Here is a 19314-nt window from a genome sequence, read left to right as displayed (position 1 = left end):
TGTATTAAGGTTTAAAGTAGGCAAGTTGGCAAGCTGATCGACTCTGACCGCAGTCACGTAATATAAGAAATAGCCGTGATCGACGTCCTTAAGCCAAAATGGCCAAAAATAGAAAAAACAATTCTCAGGGCAAGGTCCGGAAGGTTGTTATCCCGGAGCATTGCCTAGCCTTCTCTATATTTTACACTGATACCAATTTTGATTTAATCGACGTTCACTTCGGGATGGGAACGGGATCAATATATGTTGCGTCTCCCACAATTATTGCTAGTAACATCGGGGATACCCAACAACCGTTGACCGAACGCTGAACCGAAGTGTGTTTGACTATTGCCTCGCTGTACGGCTGTCAGCAAGCTTTTACGTTACCTTGGGTCGGGATAATACGACTCCTTGGTCTTCTAGTATCTGCTGTTGTGTTTTTCTTGTAGAGCAACCAGCTCAACTCACAGAACTCACACATCCTGACGATTCAGATTACTGGTCCAGGCTCCTGTAACCAAGACCAAATTCCTTCACCCTCATGCCAGCTGGTCGAACGGTTAAAATCGCCGTCATTGGAACGGGTCTCGCAGGGCTAACAGCTGCCCACTTATTGGCCAAGGAATCTCAAGGGGATGGTGTCGATTTCGAGGTCCATTTGTTCGAGAAGGCAAGTGGTTTGATACCATCTGTCTTGTACACGAGTTTTACAGTTTGCTTTCAGTCGTCCGCAATTGGCATGGACTCGGCTTCCATTTCACTGACGGGTAACAATACCGCCTCTGAAGACGACTGGCGTGTAGATGTTCCTATGAGATCGTTTCAAGGCGGTGAGTAATCCCACTATATCTAATAGTTACATTCCAAACCTCCCTAATCTTCTTATCTGTCCGGGATCAGGGTACTATAAAAATTTAATTGCACTATACCAACGCTTAGGCGTTCGTTTTCGACAAGCCGATGTTTCATATTCATTTTCTTCTTTACTCTTTTCAGAGAAGGCAGGACAAGACAGGACCATTATTACTACCATGATATACAATGGAGGATCAGGTCGCGCAGGCGTCAGTAAACCCTCTTCACTGGGTAATGTCGATGCGGATAAACAAGTCACTTCTTTCCAAAACCCACTTCGCAATATCTGGGCAACCGGTCTCTTCCTGCTTTATACCCTGCAGCTCATAATATGTTATGCCATAACATTATACCACTCTCTGCCACTGTGGAGGTCATCCGACATCTCGACTATGACCTTTCGCGACTGGGCTTCACGGTCGACCCCTCACAGATTTATTTTCAAAAGGATTGGATTGGACTTGATGTGGATTGACTATGTGCATTCAACGTTAATTCCTCTTTTTTCCGCCGTCTGCACTGCCCCAGCAGAGGACATTTTGAACCATCCTGTAGAGGAATTCTTAGGTATTTGACCTAAACTGAAAAATATCTTCTAGATTACTTATTATCTTGAAACCAGATTATATATGGCTGACTCTCGGGACACATCACTATGTTGTCGTTGGCGGCGTTCGAGATGTGGTATCTCGTCTAACTGCTGGAATCAGGCATCTGCATTTATCCTCTCCAATAATGTCAATTCAAAGCGACAGAGATGATCCTCATTGTGTGTCAATATCTTGTCTAGTCAACGAGGAAACGACAGAATATAATGGCTTCCATCACGTTATATTGGCCACGCAAGCTTCGGGGGCAGTTCCTATTTTATCCAACTACCTCCAATCCATGCCAGCCCAATCGAGTCACAGAGACGACGTAGAAAGGCAAATAAACTGTTTAAAGGCCTTTGATTACCGCAAATCAATCGTTGTCAACCACACAGACGACACTCTCTTGCCAGACAACAGCGCAGACGTCCGCGATCTTAACCTTATCAGCCATCCCTTCCATTCCAGTTCTCGATTTTACGAGATGCAAAATTCTAAGGCTTTCGGTACTCTGTGTGTTTCGCCTTCATATACAATGGCAACACACGTCCTGTCAACACCGAAGGAGTATCCGCATACTGCACCGCGCGTATATCAAACGACCAATCCAATAATTGCACCCAAGGAAGAGAGCATTCTTAGCGTCTCCAAGCTCGACAGGGCAATCGTCACAAGAAGGAGCAAAGCTGCCCTACAGTCCCTTTGCGTACAAGAATCTAAGAAATGGTGGCAGTGTTCTTATGAGAGTAGAACGCGTCTAGGAGAGTTGCAGGGAAATTCAACTGTATTAAAGGGATACAATCCCGGAATATGGATTTGCGGATCATACGCACATCTTGGAATCCCACTCCTAGAAGGTTGTGTTGTAAGCGCCCGAAACGTGGTAGAAGGTATTTTGGCGAAGGAAGGTGCAGTTTGGAAAGGAAAGCCTTGGTAGAATTATTTGATACGCAGTACACCTTTTTGTTTATAAACAAATACAATATAATCTGGCCGGGCTAGTCAGGCCGTGCCTCCGCCTCGTGTACCTTGCATGGAGTAGCATGGAGTTCGCAATTGAAGCCACCAATCTTTCTCTTCTCGCCGATCTATTCTCTTCCACTTCTTATTGCACTTTCAAGTTGGGCTGAGCCCACGTCTGCTTGATTTGCTTTTAGACTTTTCCGCTCTTTGCTACCTCTTCAAACCTTGCACATTTCTAGACGTTCTCAATGATTGTGATCGCCAAACTCCTCATCTATGCATCATTGTTAATAAACCTATCATTGGCGTCCCGGACACTGGTCCCTGCGGCCATCCGCGGTCTTCATCATAGTACTATTCGAAGAACACACAACTTGGCGTCCGACCTTCGTTTGGCTTTTCGTGGTATTCTCTTGCCGCGCACAGAGACCAATGAACATATCGTGTATTGCAAATCCGGGAAGCAGGCCCCTTTCAATGGCGGCGGAGACGACTCTGGTGGAGCGGATGGAAATACCAGCAGTGCTGTTGGGACGAGTGGTCGCCAGACAACGGTTATTGGCTCTGGGAGTAGTACATCCCGAAGACCATTGTCGAGCGCGAGCAGTTCCAGTCCTTCGGCCACTGCCACTTTGCCACCTTCATTGTGGAAACTGACCAACTCCTATGTATCTCTCTTTATTTGCAAAGATGTGATCATTCTGACTATATTAACAGCAAGGAAATAATTTCTTCGATGGTTGGGACTTCTTTATTGGCGACGATCCAACGCACGGTCAGCCTTCCTATAGCAGAATCTGAATTGATCTTACATTCGTCTTTATTAGGGACTGTGGACTATGTTGACGAAAATACCGCAGTGCGTACATATATTTCCTGTTATTTCAATGTTCTGATACCAATCCACATCATTGTGTAGCGCTCAAATGGACTTCTGGAAATAAACGGCCAAGGAAACGCTGTGATGCGAGTTGAAACCACCGGCACTGTATCAGGCAATCGAAAAAGCGTTCGTATCACTACGAAAGCACAGTTTACTGGAGGATTGGTTATTATGGATTCCGTGCATATGCCTACAGGCTGTGGAATTTGGCCGTAAGTATTTAATTCATTTTTGCTCAGCAAATATCTTTTCACACTTTGTTTCTATTAGTGCATTTTGGACCAATGGTGAGTAGTAATTCCTTTGTACAAAGTACATCCCTGAGTAACGTCAGGCCCAAATTGGCCTGCTGGAGGAGAAATCGACATCGTAGAAGGGGTACACGACTATACCAACAATCAAGCCACCATTCACACGAACAGCGGCTGTACTTTAGCCAGTACAAGCTCAAGCACCCTTGCTATTACGGGAAGCGTAATCGCTGGAACAGATTGCGCTGCCCTGACAACTGGCAACCAAGGTTGTGGAATACGTGCTAGTTCAAGCAACAGTTTTGGTCCTGGATTCAATTCTAACGGTGGCGGCATCTATGCCAGTATGTCAAAATACATCTCCTTTTATAACCCTGTGTGTCTAATCATAGATTATTAGTGAAATGGGATTCCAGCGGTATAGCTGTGTGGTTTTTTGCACGCGGTACAGAGCCCGCCGATATTTCGTCAGATGCTCCTCAACCAGATAGCTGGGGCGCGGCTCTGGCAAGATGGCCTGCTGCATCCTGTGATCCGTTCAAGTTCTTCAGCAATCACAACGCAATTTTTGATACGACACTTTGGTACGTTTCCTTGTTAACTTCTCATCTCCCATTAATTGGAGGTCTAATTAAAAATATCCTGCCTAAAGCGGAGACTGGGCAGGAGCTGTGTGGAACACTGCTGGAATTCCTGGACAAGAGCAAAGTTGCGCCCAGCGAACGGGTGTCTCCACTTGTGAGGCATTCGTGCGTGCAAATGGAGGAGCAATGGCCAACGCTTGTAAGGGTGTTCCGCCTTGTTTAAACCGCATATTACTTAATGTTTATTTAATAGATTGGGAAGTGAAAAGTGTTAAACTTTATCAAATGCAGACATAAGCTGTGATGCATTACCCGATGTAATTCTTACATGCACCACCATCCATCTTGAAATTTGTATTTATATTAATTATTACAGTTGTACGCATATATTGTATACTCGATACACGGCGATGATCACATTACATTGGGGATTTATGATTCCCGCCCTTTCAATGAGCGAGTACTAGAGATTACATGATGGTTGTATAAAACGTTCCATTGTATTCCTCCGCAGAATGGTGAAATTGTGAGTGAATAAGCGTGCACAAGAGAGAGGTATCACACTATATCCACAAAATTGGCTGGAAAAATCCCCTCCTGGCCGTTGTTTTTCCCTGTCCACCTGTGAAGCCATATTGATAAGAGAATGGGATGTTATAGATATCAAAGATACTTAGTGCATACCAATCGTCTGTAGTGTCACTCTTCTTCGTGATTACAATGACATCACCCTTGCGGAATGAAAGATCACCCGGCTACAAAACAATGTCAAATATATCTAAAGGAATGTTACTGGAGAGACGACACTTGCCTCCGCAGCTTGGAAATCATATATGGCAATTGCACGAGCAACACCTTCATGTCGGGGTAAAGGAGTGGTCAATTCTATTCTAGGTTTGATGTATGGGACTGGCGCATTGCGTTGAGTAGTTGTCGACGGCAAGAAAGGATTCCCCGGTTCTGTTGAAGATGAATATGATAATGATGATGCCCGACGATGCATGGAATCTGCGGAAATTGCTGATGTTACAGGTATAGCAGACTGGTAAGATTGATCCATCGGATTTGGTGAACCAAACGGATCGACGTTGGTTCGGTTGCCTCCATCCCAGGTCATATTTCGCGAATGAGACTGGGGCGCTGGATCGCTGAAGTAGGAGCCTCCATTTATTTCTGTACCCCATGAAGCAGGTGGGAAGCTAGGTGGTTCGGCTTTTTTCTTCTTTCGTAGAAAAGATGGGGATCTAGAGGATGTTCTGGAGACTGAATCGGGGCTCGAAACACCTCCGAAAGCATATGTACCGCCCGGTGTCCGGTCAGCATCGTCATTTATCCATTCGCGATTTCCAGGCATCCCGGTGCAGGCCTCCAAGGTTTTAATCAAAGGCATTGCCCACTGAGGACGATCCACGGTGCCTCCGAGCAGAAGCCTGGCAGTCACCGGCGAATTGTAAGCCTGAGCATTGGCGTCCTGACGTTCGACAATGACTGAACCTTCAACAGAGACGCCTCCAAAGAGGCCACGAGTTTTCGAATAGCTATACCTACAATGGTTTGTAAGTATTATTTCGGAAATCAGTCACATAGTGAAGAAGTTTGGACCATACATTGCGGCTACCTTGCCATTTGTACTTAAGCTTCCAGATGCCTCACCGTTGCGGCCTAGTGGGCCAAGGGCAAGGCTCATATTTCCACCTAGAGTTAATGAGCCAGCAGCCATAAAGGATCTCTAAGTACAAGATTTAGAATGCTAAAATTTGAGATTATGGTACGCAAAAACTTACAATGGCCTACAAGCAGAATATAAGATATGTTAGCGGTGATATCGCGTTGCTCTTACTCACAGCTCGAGAATTGAGGACAATCAAAAAATCAGTCATCTCTGCACCTGCTTGACCTCCGACCCCGAGCCCCGCAGTGCCTATGGCACTCGGAGCAGACCATGCTAATGCATGGGTTAGAATATATATGGAATATCATCATAAAGTGCTTACTGCCGTCGTCCAACCTGGCGATAACGATGCCACTTCCAGCTCTAGCAGAGAAGACGAAACCCGCTTTGACTATGGTGAAGATCGCAAACCCTTTGGCTCTTTCCAGGATTTCTCGTGGTATGACGCCATCAAGGCCATTATTGCCGCTAGTCACGAAAGATTTGACTAGAAAAACGGATGGAGTCAATGAACGTGGTGTTATAGGAAGTGATGTAGGGTATCACATATTTTTGCAGCTTTTTCGCATTCCTTTGGGAGAGGCTGCGGCAACGGATTAGTGAGTTTCATGGAAGCTACGGACAAAAGGCTTAGGCTGACTATAGATAGTAGTAGATTGACTCGGAGGACATGACATAAACCCAGATTGCTTGAGTAATTGTGTTCTAGTATTTTCCGATGAGTTATTTTTATCTTATCTGTGTATGTAATTTAAATTGAATTTGTCTTGAACTAACAATTGATCTATGTCGGCATTTACTCAACTCTGCCTCGAGGGAATACTTAGGGAATGCTCAACTCCGACTATGTCCAGCCATGATTTGCCGTGTTCACCAATCTAATTCTCTTGTATAGCTCAGGTACCTTCCCCGGCTCGTTCGTTGTTCAATCATCGTTCACGCTTCTACTTGTAAAAGTTGTGTTGCCTCGACTGTTAACCGTTCTTCGAGAATGAGCCCTACTTCATACTTCATCTATTTCTAGCTTCCGCAAACCACTCGTCAATGTAGTCTCGCTTCTCCCCCTGTCACGACACAGCTTTTATAAAGCTGTCGGAGACAAAGCGCTAGTAGTTTGCTGCCCACTTCGTTCTTGTTGATGCTTCACGGAACTGTGAGACCTGTTGTGATGCCGCCGTTCAAGCCCTCCAAGTTCTGGCTTCGTGGCTCGATTTTCTTCACGCTGGCCTGCTTCTGCCATGTTCACTGCACGGTGGCCAATGTCACTCCATTTCTAACTCAGGTGCATTCTATCTGCAACCCAATGGTTCTCTTTTTTACAGCCAAAATTTTACGACAGTCTTTCTTCTTTGACTGGGATAAACCAGGCCAACCGATTCCAATACCTGTTACAGGTATGTATTACTCTGCTAAGTACTTGGGAGGTACTTCTCCAGCCATAAAATATAGAGCAATGCGAAATTATCCATATTACATGGTCCAGGAGCACCGCTATAGGGTATAGCCAAGGCAGAACTCATCCTTCTCGGTTTAATGATTATTTGCAGGCCCAATCCGACGGCACCATATTACCTTCAAGTCTACACTTCGTAAGCCAGAGTTGTCCGAATTCCTGTTGTTTCTACTGCTAAGTTATCATCATGCAGAGCGTATACGATTCCTTTCATCATCCCAGTAGGGGATGTTCTTAGCTACGTGCGCAATGATTATACATCTCATCTTTCGCGGGCTAATTATGGCTTCTTTAGGACTGGGCTGTCCCGTTTTCTCCGGGAACACTCGTAAGTGGCATATTAGTTTTATCGTCGAGCCGTTTATTGACCATACAAACATACAGTACCAAATATGCATGGTATTATTGTATATGACTCTACTGCTGAATATGGGTTCCTTATGCCAGGTTAGTTCGACAAATTTGGCAACACGGGAGGCTGCCAGGCGACATACACGGTCATTCCTTCGAGCTCGACTCCAAATTGTGCCAACATAACGTTTGCTTCTTCACTGGGCGTAGAAGCAGTGGTCGAAAATGGGCCTATGTCGCAGTTTGGGTGGGTTGATCAAGTAAGTCAATCATGTGTTCAACTTTTCTTCGATCCATATTCATCGCCTGAAGTGCACTGATATCTCAATCACACCCGTCAACGGTACAGCTCCGTACACGCTCACTGTAATGAGATCTCATTCTTGCTCTAGCTATGATTATGTTGAACTATTTTTAGGTTGCGCCTGCCCTTCATCCTCCGTACAATATTACAACGCTAAATAACGAGGCAATAAATTGGACTGTTAGTCTATCTTGGGCGTCACCCTTCTTCATCAGCCTCGTCGATGCAAACGGAAACATGTGGGCCAACGGACCACTTCATGCTGGAGGTGGAGGAACGATTGCGTGTCTTGCTGGAAATTCTACGCTTAGGTAAAACAAGTTCAAGTTATGGTTGCCGCACAATGTTTAGTTCTTTTTCTTTAAATCTGGTTGTCTAGATCCGACACAGAGGTAAAATTGCCCATTGCGATAGGTGCCAGTGTTGGTGCCCTTGCTGTGGGCCTTGTTTTCGGAATTCTAGGTGCATTCACAGTATTGCAGCGACGTCAAAATGAGAAGATTCATTCGCAAAGGTTTGTGGAAGCGCATCCAGCACCAATGGGAACACCTCGGGTTCAAATGTTCGAGGAACCACATGAGCCAGCTCAATCCAGGCCTCTTACCACTGTTTCCTCTTTCGGGAACTTCACTAATTCCATCACCAATTCCAATCCATCTTCTCGAGTGAACAGAGGACAGGGTTTAGAGGAGCATTATGCGGAATTTTCAACGTCAGATGAACAAGGTCGCTCCCGCGCAATTACCCAAAATTTCACCCCAAATCATCGAGGTGCCATAAGCTCAATTCACGAATCTATTGTTGGGCCTAGTGCCCCTGCAGCTCAGAATCTCTATGTGCTTCACCATGACAGTCAAATACCACCTGTGACGATATACCATCAAGAAGGAACGCAAGTTGTAGAACTGCCACCACGGTACCCTCCAATTTCCCCGGAACGAAGTGAAGCTTTCAGTGAAAGAAGGATGGCCAATGACAGTCCGAGTGAGGGAAGTGGGACAACAGGAACGGGACGGAACGAAAACATTGTGCTCCAGCAATCTCGATATGTTGGCCCTGTCCGCAAAGTGCCTAAAACACCGTGATATTGGTGTTTGTTTCCAAATTTTGTCTTCATAATGGAGTTCAAATTTTTTGCTTTGCTACAACGATCTATATTATGATAATGATGCTTGTACTGCTATCTATTTTCTTTATAAACTCCAATCGGGCACGGCCGCCAGGCATTCTCATCCATAGCATGCCAGCCGGGAATCGAAATTTGTTGAGATGTTGTTGCAGCCGGTTCTGTGCTATTTGATGTTGCTTGGAAAGATTCATAAGATTGGAGTATATTGTGCCTTTCCTTCATTACTTCTAGATCGTCCGGCTTCCAGACCTGACGAAATTGAGATGAATATTATATATTCAGAAAACGTTGAAGATGCTTACCATGACCGATGCTTTTGGTCGATTGATGATTAATTGGGTCATCATTTCAAGTTCACGTTGTCCAGCTGAAATTTTCTTGAGTAATGTAACAATTCTATCCAAAAGTCAAAGTAAGTGGAGAGCAAATAGTAACATTAACAATGACAGTACGCTGAACGGCTTGGCAAATCTGCCACTTCATGACCTAGTCCTTTCATGAGCACCGATACGACGTAACGTTTGAGGTCTAGATGTGTAGGTGTATCTTCCCGCCAAATTTGAATCATCCATACCACCCAACAAGCTATATAATCTTGATAAGATGGATCATTTTTGGTTTCCGTGGTTTGAGGTACGTCATCTCTTGAGATAGATGTTATGAGTATCGAGCAAAATCGTCGGCAGAAGACATAAGAGAAGTCGGGATGGATGGCTTGCACGTGTTCTATGAGTGGATCCCATAGAGCAATGGAAGTCTTTGAAGGAGTCAACGTATCAGTGGAGTACTGGCGCTTCCTTGATGATGTATTATTGTTAGTTAATTAAAGTGATGTGATTCTTTCTGAATGTGCTTACTTTCTGGACAACGGTACGAGCATTCCCTTTTCTGCCAGAGCGTCGCAGAATTTTTCCAAAGCCCATACCTCTTTGACATCTTCATCCAAGGGAATGCTGTCAACCGACGAATGTCCTATCCAACCAAATTCTGCAGAAGAAATATTTGCAACGACTTTAGTCTCAGCTATCCATCGTTCTATGTCTCTCATCAAGTTGACAAGCTTAGACTTGTATTGCGAAACGAGAGACGCGTCTCTTGTAACGACTTTCATAGTATTTCTGTACATCTTTAGCATTGGAGATAGCGGCCTGACAGTGCTAGACGAATGCAATGCATTCGTTAAGGGGTTGATAGTGGGGAGGAAATAATTGTGTAGCAACCAGGCCATTGACTATTGACGAAACAGTATTGAATATAGTACCTGGTAAAGAAGAAAAAAAAACGCACCTGCCTTGCAGCCTCTCGTAGAAGATCAAGACTCGGAAGATCCTCGTGAGTAGAGGCGTGTCGAAGTTCTACTAACCAGTTCGGAATCCCGAGCTGCTGGGCTATGGAGGTAATTGACCTAGCGTACGTGCCCACTTGCAGAGGGTCAACGAGCCCGTTGACAAGTCTGAGTATAGCATTTGCATAACTCTGCCGCAAAAGAAGTTTTGAGAAAGATTCCTGCCTCTTGTCATGGACAATGACGACGAGAATAGCAAGAGTTGACTCCAGAGCGTGGGGTAACGATGTTATTACTTTCCATGCAGAAATCTGTACACGAGTTGAAATTGAAATAAGGATGAAGACAGAAAGGCTGGCGCACTCTATTTATTGCAAATATCTTGGAGTCTATGTCATTTTCATCTCCGTAAATAGACGCGCAGAGTTGCTCCAATTCTGCAGGAGACGACCAGGGAACTCTTCGAGGCAGCCTCATCGTTGACCAGAAAGACCAGAAAAAGCTTCCGACAAGAGTCTTATCTAATCCGAAGGCAGAAGCCAATGACCGATCACTGATCTGTGTGGCTGTGCAAACATAATGTGTCTCCGAATTGCCTTTCTAGGGTAAGCACGATGGTTCAACTTCTTCGAGCACAGACAGGCCGCTGACTTCAGCTTTGTCCGCTACTAATTTACGACCCCGAGATACCTCTTACGACCCCCTGTCTGAATAATGCCCCAACTTGACACCCGAGGGCAGATAGCTGCTGCTCAGATTGCGTTTTATGCCCCAATCGCCATCATCACTTTTATACTTGTAATTAAATATGCTCTCAGAAGAGATGCCGGATGGTTCTTCCTGTTTTTGTTCTCAATTGGTATGCTCTCTGAATACTGACATTGTGTTGGTTCTGACTTTTATACTCAGCCCGCCTTGCTCAGGGTGCTCTCATAGTCGCTGCGGAAATGATCGTACCACCCAAACCTATACTATTCAATGCTGCATATATCATGGATTACTCTGCACTAGCATTCCTACTATTTTCCTCGTTAGGATTCATTGGTATGGCGTAAGTCATATATTTTCATCCAAATGACCTCTTCCATTTTACGATCATTATATATCAGAGGACAGCACACATACAGTGAAAATCCCAGAATAACAACTATCCTCCGACTGATTGGAATCTTTGGCCTAGGGGGCATGGGGCTCTGTATTGCAGGCGGTATACTCAACGGAGAATCAACTGCCAATCAATCCCTCGCAGTAGCGCTGCGTCGTGCTGGTGTATGTATTTATGCGGGAATGTATGTTATCATATTTGCGGTATTCATCGGGACTTGGACATACCGTTGGCATTTGCGAAGCTATCGCCGCAGCGTAAGCATCTATACACCATTACATTCAAATTGCTCGGTATATTAATTTTTATCTTTGGTCTTTTAGCTGCTTTTTGGACTAACGTGTGCACTGCCATTCCTCGGTGTTCGCATGGCCTATGCAGTCATTGCAGCCTTTTCTTCATCAGACCTGCTTGGGACCAAGCTATCGTCAAATACCACCCTCGCTGACTTAAATCCTGTCACAGGAAAGTGGATACTTTACCTAGTACTGAGCCTCATCATGGAATACGTCGTCGTGGCCCTCTATCTATTCGCAAGCACAATCCTTGCACGGCGGCACCGTCATTAGCCATTCAAAATATTTTTTATATAGCGTAAAAAGGGATTTATCGAATGATTTATTAACTATACGGCAATAGAGTATGTACTTGTACTGACCATGAACCGCTTTCTTGATCGAACTGCGACACCTACCTGCGAATAAAATATGCCATGCTTGCACATATGTCCCATCCTTCCATAAATTCAAGGCAGGGTATTTTTGCAGTACAGGTATAAGAGTTACAGTCATAACAATCATAGTGTCTTAATGTCCAAATGCAATCAAGTAAACTCCATGAGATGGGTGGGAGAATTTTCATCAACTTTCCAAAGCCAAAAAGGACCTGTTGGACGTTATCATGGAGATCAAAACACACATGAGAGTTGCATACCAGCTGGGTCATCTGTTTGGGGGAAATTAATGGTTATAGTTTTAACGGACCTGAAAAGGTAGATACATGCCTTGATCATGGTTAGTAGTTGTCCAAACACCAACTATGCCCATAGCGCTTCGAAGACCCCCAAGTTGGACCCCATTAGAGCTAGAAGCGTAGTCAGGGTCAATACGGAAAGAAGGATGTAGTATACACACCTCCACTGCGGGTGGCCATCATATATTGATATCTGAGAAAGCAAAATCAACCATTGATTATCTTAACACCGTAATGGAATAAAAAACCAACAAGCTGCCAACGAGCCGTGCCATCTTTCCCCATTGTTACCGAACCTTCTATAGCTGCCTCATTGCCGTTAACACCTTTTGAGGAACCGGAAAAACAAATAGGTTTGTAAGAATCATAATTATACGAATTTTCGACGAGCTTGTGGAACCGTAGACTGTGAGCGGGGATAATAGCGAGTTTGACTTCGATTAGTCTCGTTGCTTCTCTGAAACGAGGATCTTTGAAGAACTTTGGGTGTCTTGGGCCGTCAGCGAGTTCAGTAAACTATGATTTCACCCGCAGAATCAGTATTGACATCACTGCGTCTGGTCAGACATACATTAAAAGCTAAGAATAAGTAGGTCATTAATGAGGATGTAAGAAGCAAAAAAAGCAATCCAACTTGCCAAACAAATCACTGTCGTTTTGGCGGATCCTTTCAGCTACGCATAGACAACCTTCTTCATAAACTCACCGATAGTCCATAAAAGAAACGTATCTTCTCCAAGTACCTGTTAACTATCAGTACCATGAGGTTGTGTGACTGACTTATCGCGTACCTTCAACGCCTGCCCAGTCATCGAAATCTCTAATTGATGAAAACGAGGAGGTGCGAGGGCCTTCCATGCATGTCGGTGGTCGCGTTTTAGCCCAATTGCCCGGTAGTTCGCGAATATTTAAAGCGACTACGTTAACTAAATGTTCGGCATGAATCCAATCAACACTTCCATCCTGTCGGATGGGACCCCAGTTATTTTCTGCAGTATAATTAAGCAGGTTATAGACATAAGCCCGGCTGTAATCGCGCCTGTCAAGAAGCTTCATATGTGCAGGCATATTATGCCTATCATCGATGACAGAGAGGGCAAGATATGCCCTCAGTCGGGCATAATCCTGTGCGTCGTCCTGGGTTTCTGGCACTGAATAAATATTATGAAGGAGACTAGAATGCTGAACGAGCCGTTTCAGCCATTTTATATTGCAGTCAGAGCGATACTGTGATGCGGCCCATGATGAGTCCTCAATGACTGTGACCAGAGTGCGCAGGACGTGCTGCTTGTCGGACGAGGTCATTGGCCCGTCAAAAAGAACCCGCTCCACCTTCATGCGACTAGTCAGCTCCCCTTTCCAGTCGACTTTCTCCCTTTTGCAGGCAATATCTGCTATGGAATGCGGGGAATCGAACGGATAGGCGGCGAAGAGCTGGCGCCAGAGATACTGATCAGTGGGGTGGTATACGAGAGCATAGGCAGCGCGACTAGTCTGTGAGAAAGTTGCTACATCCCATGGATGGCAAAAGGAAAGAATATGCTGGGCAAGCTCGACAGGAACTGTGAAGATGGATCTACGGAAATGGGAGACATGGCCGGGGGGCAGTATAGTTGGCTGAGGGAGACAAGGGAGCATGGACCAAGATGGACGAGAGCAAGCTGAAGAGAGCGCAGACTATGCAAAAGCCTTACTAATCGCGAGACCGGATGACCCTTCAGACATCGTGGGCGAGCTGAACACAGTGGGATTTCTTCCCCCAACAGCGTTGACATAACCGATGACTAATCCCCGGCATATCTGTGGCTGTGTCTTCGTCCATTTCAACTCGCCTCCACCTCCGCTGTCCCAAAATGAAATTTCCTCCCTGGCTTCTTCTCATCCCCGCTGCCCATGCCTTCCAGCTCCCCTTCCACCTCCCCAAGTTCTTTTCCTCACCCAGCATAGTCTCTACCCCACATCTCGACCAGCCCGCTACCCCACCCATCCCAAGGATAGCTATCATTGGCGCAGGAGCAGCCGGCAGCTCTGCAGCCTTTTGGATCTCGAAAGCCAAGCTCCGTTTCGGGCTTGATGTCGTGGTCGATGTCTATGAGAGCAACTCGTATATTGGAGGTCGTAAGTACCTGTCTCAGCCTTTTGCTTCGCCAGTGTTCGAAATATACCTATCCCACAGGAAGTACAACCGTGTACCCCTACAACAACAGGTCATTGACGGAGCTCGAGCTGGGCGCGTCCATCTTTGTTGAAGCAAACAAAAATCTGTGGCGTGCCTCGGATGAATTCAATCTTACGCGCCGCAAATTTGAGGACCAAGATTACGCGACAGGAATTTGGGACGGCCAGCAGTTGTTGCTTTCGGTAAGTCGACCTTTTTAGTGCGTATGATTATCCTGGTGTTGAGCCTGGTCTCGGCCTAGTTCACAGGCAGCTGGTGGGACACTGCAAAACTTCTATGGCGATATGGCATCTTATCTCCAAGACGAGCAGAAGCTTTGTAACGTTTCAATTTACATTCTTCTTGCTTTTGCTTGACTGAGCCACCCTTGGTTTTAGCGTCCGTAACATGATCAACCGTTTCCTTGTGTTCTACAGTTCCGATACTCCAAAATGGGATAGCATTGCTACCCTCGCTGATACTTTGGGTTGGACCGAACTTACCAACCGGACCACCGCTGAATACGTCATGGCCCAAGGAGTATCCCAGAAATATACCTCTGAAGTCATTGAGGCTGCAACACGCGTCAATTACGGCCAGGTAATGCGTGCTTAACCTTTGAACGCGATGCCTACTTCATTTGCCTAATTATGTCATGTAGAACGTTGACTACATCCACGCGTTGGAAGGCGCTTGTGCGATGGCTGGCACCGGCGCTAGTGGTGTTGCTGGTGGAAACTTTCAAATTTTTGAAAATTTTCTGAACCGGTCTGGTGCCAATGTCTACCTCAATACGCCAGTGAGTACCCAGCATATCCCTCTGACTGCCCATGCAAATTTGTGATTTGTTGTATATTCAAGGTGTCGAGTGTTTTACCCTCCTCCTCATCTTCCCAACTATGGGCCTTGAAGAGTGCCAGGGGAACTATCGACTACCAAGCTGTCATCGTTGCAGCTCCCTTCCAATCCACCGGAATAACATTCCCACTGACTGTCGCTGACCAAGTCCCAGAAGTTCCCTATGTCCATCTTCATGTTACCCTGTTAACCACGAGCTCTCCATTTCCCAATCCAGCGTACTTTGGCCTACCACCCAACTCTGAACTCCCTCGTATGATGTTGACCACCTACCAAGGTGCTAGAACAGGAGGGAAGAAACCAGAATTCAATTCATTATCATACCATGGGGAAATTGGGAACGGAGAATGGGCTGTGAAGATATTTTCAGAGGAAGAAATATCTGACGAATGGTTGGCAAATATGTTCCTGGGGAAAGTTGGATGGGTTCTTCGTAAAGTGGTCAGTGCTTGCTTTCTTTTGTTCTCCCCGTATTTTTTTTTTGCTAAAGACCTATTATAGTGGGATGCTTACCCCAAACTTCCTCCTACAACCACATTCCCACCAGTCAAGCTCGAACGAGGTCTTTACTACGTTAACTCGTTTGAACCGTAAGTTGAACTTATTGATATCTTATGGGTACTAACGGAGTTGCTTTAGATTTATCTCTACTATGGAGACTGAAACAATCTCTTCACGAAATGTTGTTGATTTGATGCTTAACGAAGAATTTAACGCCAGTATCTGCGGCCGAAGGATATCAGCTTTTGAGAATGATAACCAAGAGGGTGTTCAAACACCTCCGACGACACAAGAATTCGAACAGAAGGATTTCGTCTTTGGTTGGGATTGTTAATTGTATACCTCAGACATCAATGCAAATCGTTATGATATATGATAATGGACACTAAAAAGTGACACAAATTACATCGCCAAATTAAAAGAAGTGAAACGAAAAGGTAATACAGTAGTAATTTTTAGCATACTCATGATGGAGTTGTTGTGCCGTTTCCATTTTCAGGTTTTTCTGCAATGGTCTCCAGATCTTGGCTTTCACTTCGTGTATCGTTGGTGTTCCTATCTGGAACAACATTTTGTGCGTGCCTCTCATTTTGTGCGTCCCCAGATTTGTAGGCATGGCCTCGCGAAAACCCGAAAGTAGAGCAATCGGCAACATCGCGGCGTAATTCAATGTAATCTGTAGCAAACTCCCCAATCTGGGCACAGAGTTGGTCAACATCAATCAAACCCTAGATAAGAAGAACCGTACCTCAGTTTCATCCATACCAAGCATCTCTCCTTCGGGAGTGCTGCGTAACTTCAAACCAGGGATACTATCGACTGCTTTTGCGACAAGTGCGGTGACGACAAAGGTATATGCGCATGTTGCGACAACATAGGCGAATTGGATGTATAACTGTTTCCAATGATGCTCTACCCATCCTCCGGGAATGCTGCTGACGTTGTCAGCTCCCGTGATGCTGCTGGACGCGAAAAACGCGTTCAGCAATAGACCGACGATACCACCGACCGCGTGCTCAGCAAACAGATCGAGAGCATCGTCGATTCTCAGGAGAAATTTAACTAGATTGGGAGTCGTCAGCAGGTCAACACTTGCCGTGAAAGTGGTGCTCTGACGTACCTTTGGTGGCAAAGTTACACAATGTTCCTGACAGGATACCCACAATGACCGAAGACCATGGTCTCAAGAACCCAGACGATGGTGTGGCTGCAACAAGGCCGGCGATAGTTCCAGAGCAGAAACCGACCATACTCCATCGGCGCTCGATGCGGAAATCAAGAAGACACCAAACCATTCCTGCAAACGAAGCCGCCAACATGGTATTCCAAACTGCAAAGATAGCGCGGAGGTTCGCGCCGAACGCGCTTCCGCCGTTAAAGCCGATCCACCCGAACCACAGCATGAATGCTAAATTGAAATCAGAGTAAAATATGGTCAATATGACAACGGTGGAGGCATTCCTCTTTTTATTGAAGCGAACTCACTGCCCAGACCGACCAAAGAGACATTATGAGGACGGAAGTTGAGCAACTCACGCTCATTTCTCCGACCAATAACCCAGGAATAAGCCAAGCCAGCTACGCCACTGCCAATCTCAACCGGGCCGCCACCTGAATATATATTATTGATAAGAACGCGGTTCAAAATGCGAAAAAAAGAAAATAAATAAACGAACCAGCAAAATCAAGGACGCCCCATTTAAATGCCCAACCATGGGTGGCCCAAATCCAGCATGCAAGAGGGCAATATACAACAGTCATCCAGCAGAAAATGAAGACCATGGCAGGGAGAACGCGACCGCGCTCCGCGAGACCTCCCATCAAGATACCTGCGGTTACACATGCAAACTCCATCTGGAAGAAGCTATAGAGTATTTCTGGAATGAGCGGGGTGGCAGGTGACGGGTCTGCTTCGACGTCCTTTAGGCCGAAACTCTTGAGGTTACCGATGAAACCATTGGTGGCTGAAGAAGAAAAGGCGAGAGAGTAACCCCAGAAATACCACTGAAAGATGACGACTGCGTTACTGGCTGCAACGGCCCATATCAAAGACACTGAAAGCGAGAGCGTCAGAGATCATTGTGGCGGCACGATGGTCGTTACATACGTGCACTCTTTCGACGAGAGAGCCCAGAGTACAGAAAAGCTGGAGAGGCAAATGAGATGGCTGGCAGACGAGGAAGAGCAACGGAAAGACATACCCAGTCCTGGGACCATGAAGGAGACCATGGCACCAGCAACAATAATGAAGCTAACATCGCCGCGGTCGAATCTGGGAGGGTGAATTAACGGACGAAAAAGAAGAGAGGGGAAGACATACTGTCCAGGGTCGCCTAACTGGCCTGCAAAAGGGTAAGGAAGTGAAGCTGGCAAAAAAGAAAAGACATACGACTGGAGAGACGAGAGAAGGAAGTCAGTGCATGTCTGGGCTCCATATATAGTTGGTAGAGGTGAGCGAAGAGAGGAAGGCGGGCAGGCTGGATTTATTAATAAGGGCATTTATTTAATATTGAGTTGGCGATAAGAAGAATTGAAAATCAAATTACCTTATCTGTGGCGCGTGGCAATCGCTCCGCTCCGCGATCCAAATATAGTTTGATCCAGTTTGTTAATTGCGGCCATGTCCCTGCCGCCCATTTTGTACCACTCCTTTGCTCGTCCACTCCCGTACCATGCCACCTGGCTTCTCCAGCAGCGCATACACTCCCTCCAGCTCGCTCTTCGCCCCCGCGCAGCACATCCAGATATTCTCCTACTTCTCGAGCACCGTCCAACATACACAGCAGGCCGCAGGCAGACAGACCCCTCCATAGACCTCGAACGCCGCCGTCTCCAGAGCCTTGGCGCTGACTTCGTCCCAGCCACCCGTGGCGGTCAGCTCACCTATCACGGTCCAGGCCAGATTGTGGGCTACCCCTTGATCGATCTCTCCAGGTACACTCCAACCATCGGCGCTCGTGACTACGTTTGTCGCATCCAGAAACTGCTCGAGAACCATCTTCAGCAATCCCATGCCATCCCACATAGCCCGTCAGAACATACTGGTGTCTTTCTCGACCCCACTACAAAGATCGCCAGCATTGGCGTCCAGGTTCGCCACCGCCTCACATCCCACGGCTTTGCCCTAAACATTACCCGGGAACCCCTCGCGTGGTTTGACAAAATCGTCGCCTGCGGCCTCGATGACGTCAAGGCTGGTTCTATAGAGTCAAAACTTGAGCAGACGCTATCACTGCGCGAAGAGATACCAGGTCTCGTTAATCAGTTCGGAAAACAGTTCCACCGCGATATGGTTGAGATGGACTTGGACGAGCATGGCGAAATCGGTAAGGCCATCAGAGAAGTGGAGGAGGAGGCCGAACGTGCTGGAGGTTGGGCAAAAGAACCACGTTCATGAAAATTGCATTCCCAAACGCCA

General features: G+C 46.1%; 10 protein-coding genes across 10 annotated transcripts; 6 read left to right on the top strand and 4 right to left on the bottom strand.

The window, feature by feature from the left end:
* Positions 1-523: 523 nt before the first annotated feature.
* On the top strand, positions 524-2364 carry JR316_0000759 (uncharacterized protein; the record flags this gene model as incomplete). Its single annotated transcript, XM_047886573.1, has 4 exons — positions 524-812; positions 979-1404; positions 1460-1606; positions 1628-2364. The coding sequence occupies 4 exons, from the start codon at positions 524-526 to the stop codon at positions 2362-2364; spliced, it is 1599 nt and encodes a 532-aa protein (XP_047754319.1).
* A 274-nt stretch (positions 2365-2638) lies between these two features.
* Positions 2639-4405, top strand: JR316_0000758 (putative glycosidase C21B10.07; the record flags this gene model as incomplete). Its single annotated transcript, XM_047886572.1, has 9 exons — positions 2639-3058; positions 3108-3165; positions 3218-3249; positions 3310-3485; positions 3544-3560; positions 3608-3868; positions 3925-4108; positions 4177-4307; positions 4362-4405. The coding sequence occupies 9 exons, from the start codon at positions 2639-2641 to the stop codon at positions 4403-4405; spliced, it is 1323 nt and encodes a 440-aa protein (XP_047754318.1).
* Positions 4406-4666: 261 nt separating this feature from the next.
* On the bottom strand, positions 4667-6390 carry JR316_0000757 (SH3 domain-containing protein; the record flags this gene model as incomplete). The annotated part of the gene is made up of 8 exons (XM_047886571.1): positions 4667-4730; positions 4793-4863; positions 4920-5652; positions 5716-5837; positions 5893-5898; positions 5953-6053; positions 6103-6267; positions 6327-6390. 8 exons carry the CDS (start codon positions 6388-6390, stop codon positions 4667-4669), a joined length of 1326 nt encoding a protein of 441 aa, XP_047754317.1.
* Positions 6391-7083: 693 nt separating this feature from the next.
* On the top strand, positions 7084-8973 carry JR316_0000756 (uncharacterized protein; the record flags this gene model as incomplete). The annotated part of the gene is made up of 8 exons (XM_047886570.1): positions 7084-7174; positions 7230-7278; positions 7328-7369; positions 7427-7475; positions 7529-7576; positions 7686-7844; positions 8003-8199; positions 8268-8973. 8 exons carry the CDS (start codon positions 7084-7086, stop codon positions 8971-8973), a joined length of 1341 nt encoding a protein of 446 aa, XP_047754316.1.
* Positions 8974-9068: 95 nt separating this feature from the next.
* JR316_0000755 (Pre-rRNA-processing protein las1) lies at positions 9069-10779 on the bottom strand (the record flags this gene model as incomplete). The annotated part of the gene is made up of 6 exons (XM_047886569.1): positions 9069-9266; positions 9320-9413; positions 9470-9814; positions 9875-10248; positions 10305-10613; positions 10666-10779. The coding sequence occupies 6 exons, from the start codon at positions 10777-10779 to the stop codon at positions 9069-9071; spliced, it is 1434 nt and encodes a 477-aa protein (XP_047754315.1).
* A 237-nt stretch (positions 10780-11016) lies between these two features.
* JR316_0000754 (uncharacterized protein) lies at positions 11017-11976 on the top strand (the record flags this gene model as incomplete). The annotated part of the gene is made up of 4 exons (XM_047886568.1): positions 11017-11161; positions 11212-11353; positions 11412-11664; positions 11731-11976. The coding sequence occupies 4 exons, from the start codon at positions 11017-11019 to the stop codon at positions 11974-11976; spliced, it is 786 nt and encodes a 261-aa protein (XP_047754314.1).
* A 1183-nt stretch (positions 11977-13159) lies between these two features.
* Positions 13160-14017, bottom strand: JR316_0000753 (uncharacterized protein; the record flags this gene model as incomplete). The annotated part of the gene is made up of 1 exon (XM_047886567.1): positions 13160-14017. One exon carries the CDS (start codon positions 14015-14017, stop codon positions 13160-13162), a length of 858 nt encoding a protein of 285 aa, XP_047754313.1.
* A 215-nt stretch (positions 14018-14232) lies between these two features.
* JR316_0000752 (Farnesylcysteine lyase) lies at positions 14233-16230 on the top strand (the record flags this gene model as incomplete). The annotated part of the gene is made up of 8 exons (XM_047886566.1): positions 14233-14497; positions 14556-14740; positions 14800-14876; positions 14936-15137; positions 15199-15336; positions 15399-15836; positions 15897-15985; positions 16035-16230. 8 exons carry the CDS (start codon positions 14233-14235, stop codon positions 16228-16230), a joined length of 1590 nt encoding a protein of 529 aa, XP_047754312.1.
* A 130-nt stretch (positions 16231-16360) lies between these two features.
* Positions 16361-18331, bottom strand: JR316_0000751 (Ammonium transporter MEP3; the record flags this gene model as incomplete). The annotated part of the gene is made up of 9 exons (XM_047886565.1): positions 16361-16591; positions 16645-16958; positions 17017-17304; positions 17382-17507; positions 17573-17950; positions 18004-18042; positions 18098-18168; positions 18217-18238; positions 18286-18331. 9 exons carry the CDS (start codon positions 18329-18331, stop codon positions 16361-16363), a joined length of 1515 nt encoding a protein of 504 aa, XP_047754311.1.
* Positions 18332-18516: 185 nt separating this feature from the next.
* Positions 18517-19293, top strand: JR316_0000750 (Octanoyltransferase; the record flags this gene model as incomplete). The annotated part of the gene is made up of 1 exon (XM_047886564.1): positions 18517-19293. The coding sequence occupies one exon, from the start codon at positions 18517-18519 to the stop codon at positions 19291-19293; it is 777 nt and encodes a 258-aa protein (XP_047754310.1).
* Between the last annotated feature and the right edge of the window lie 21 nt (positions 19294-19314).

This window comes from Psilocybe cubensis, chromosome 1, assembly GCF_017499595.1.
Source record: "Psilocybe cubensis strain MGC-MH-2018 chromosome 1, whole genome shotgun sequence".
Lineage (NCBI taxonomy): Eukaryota > Fungi > Basidiomycota > Agaricomycetes > Agaricales > Agrocybaceae > Psilocybe > Psilocybe cubensis.
The sequence above is the reverse complement of the archived record's forward strand: the minus strand, read 5'-3'. Positions and strand labels throughout refer to the sequence as shown.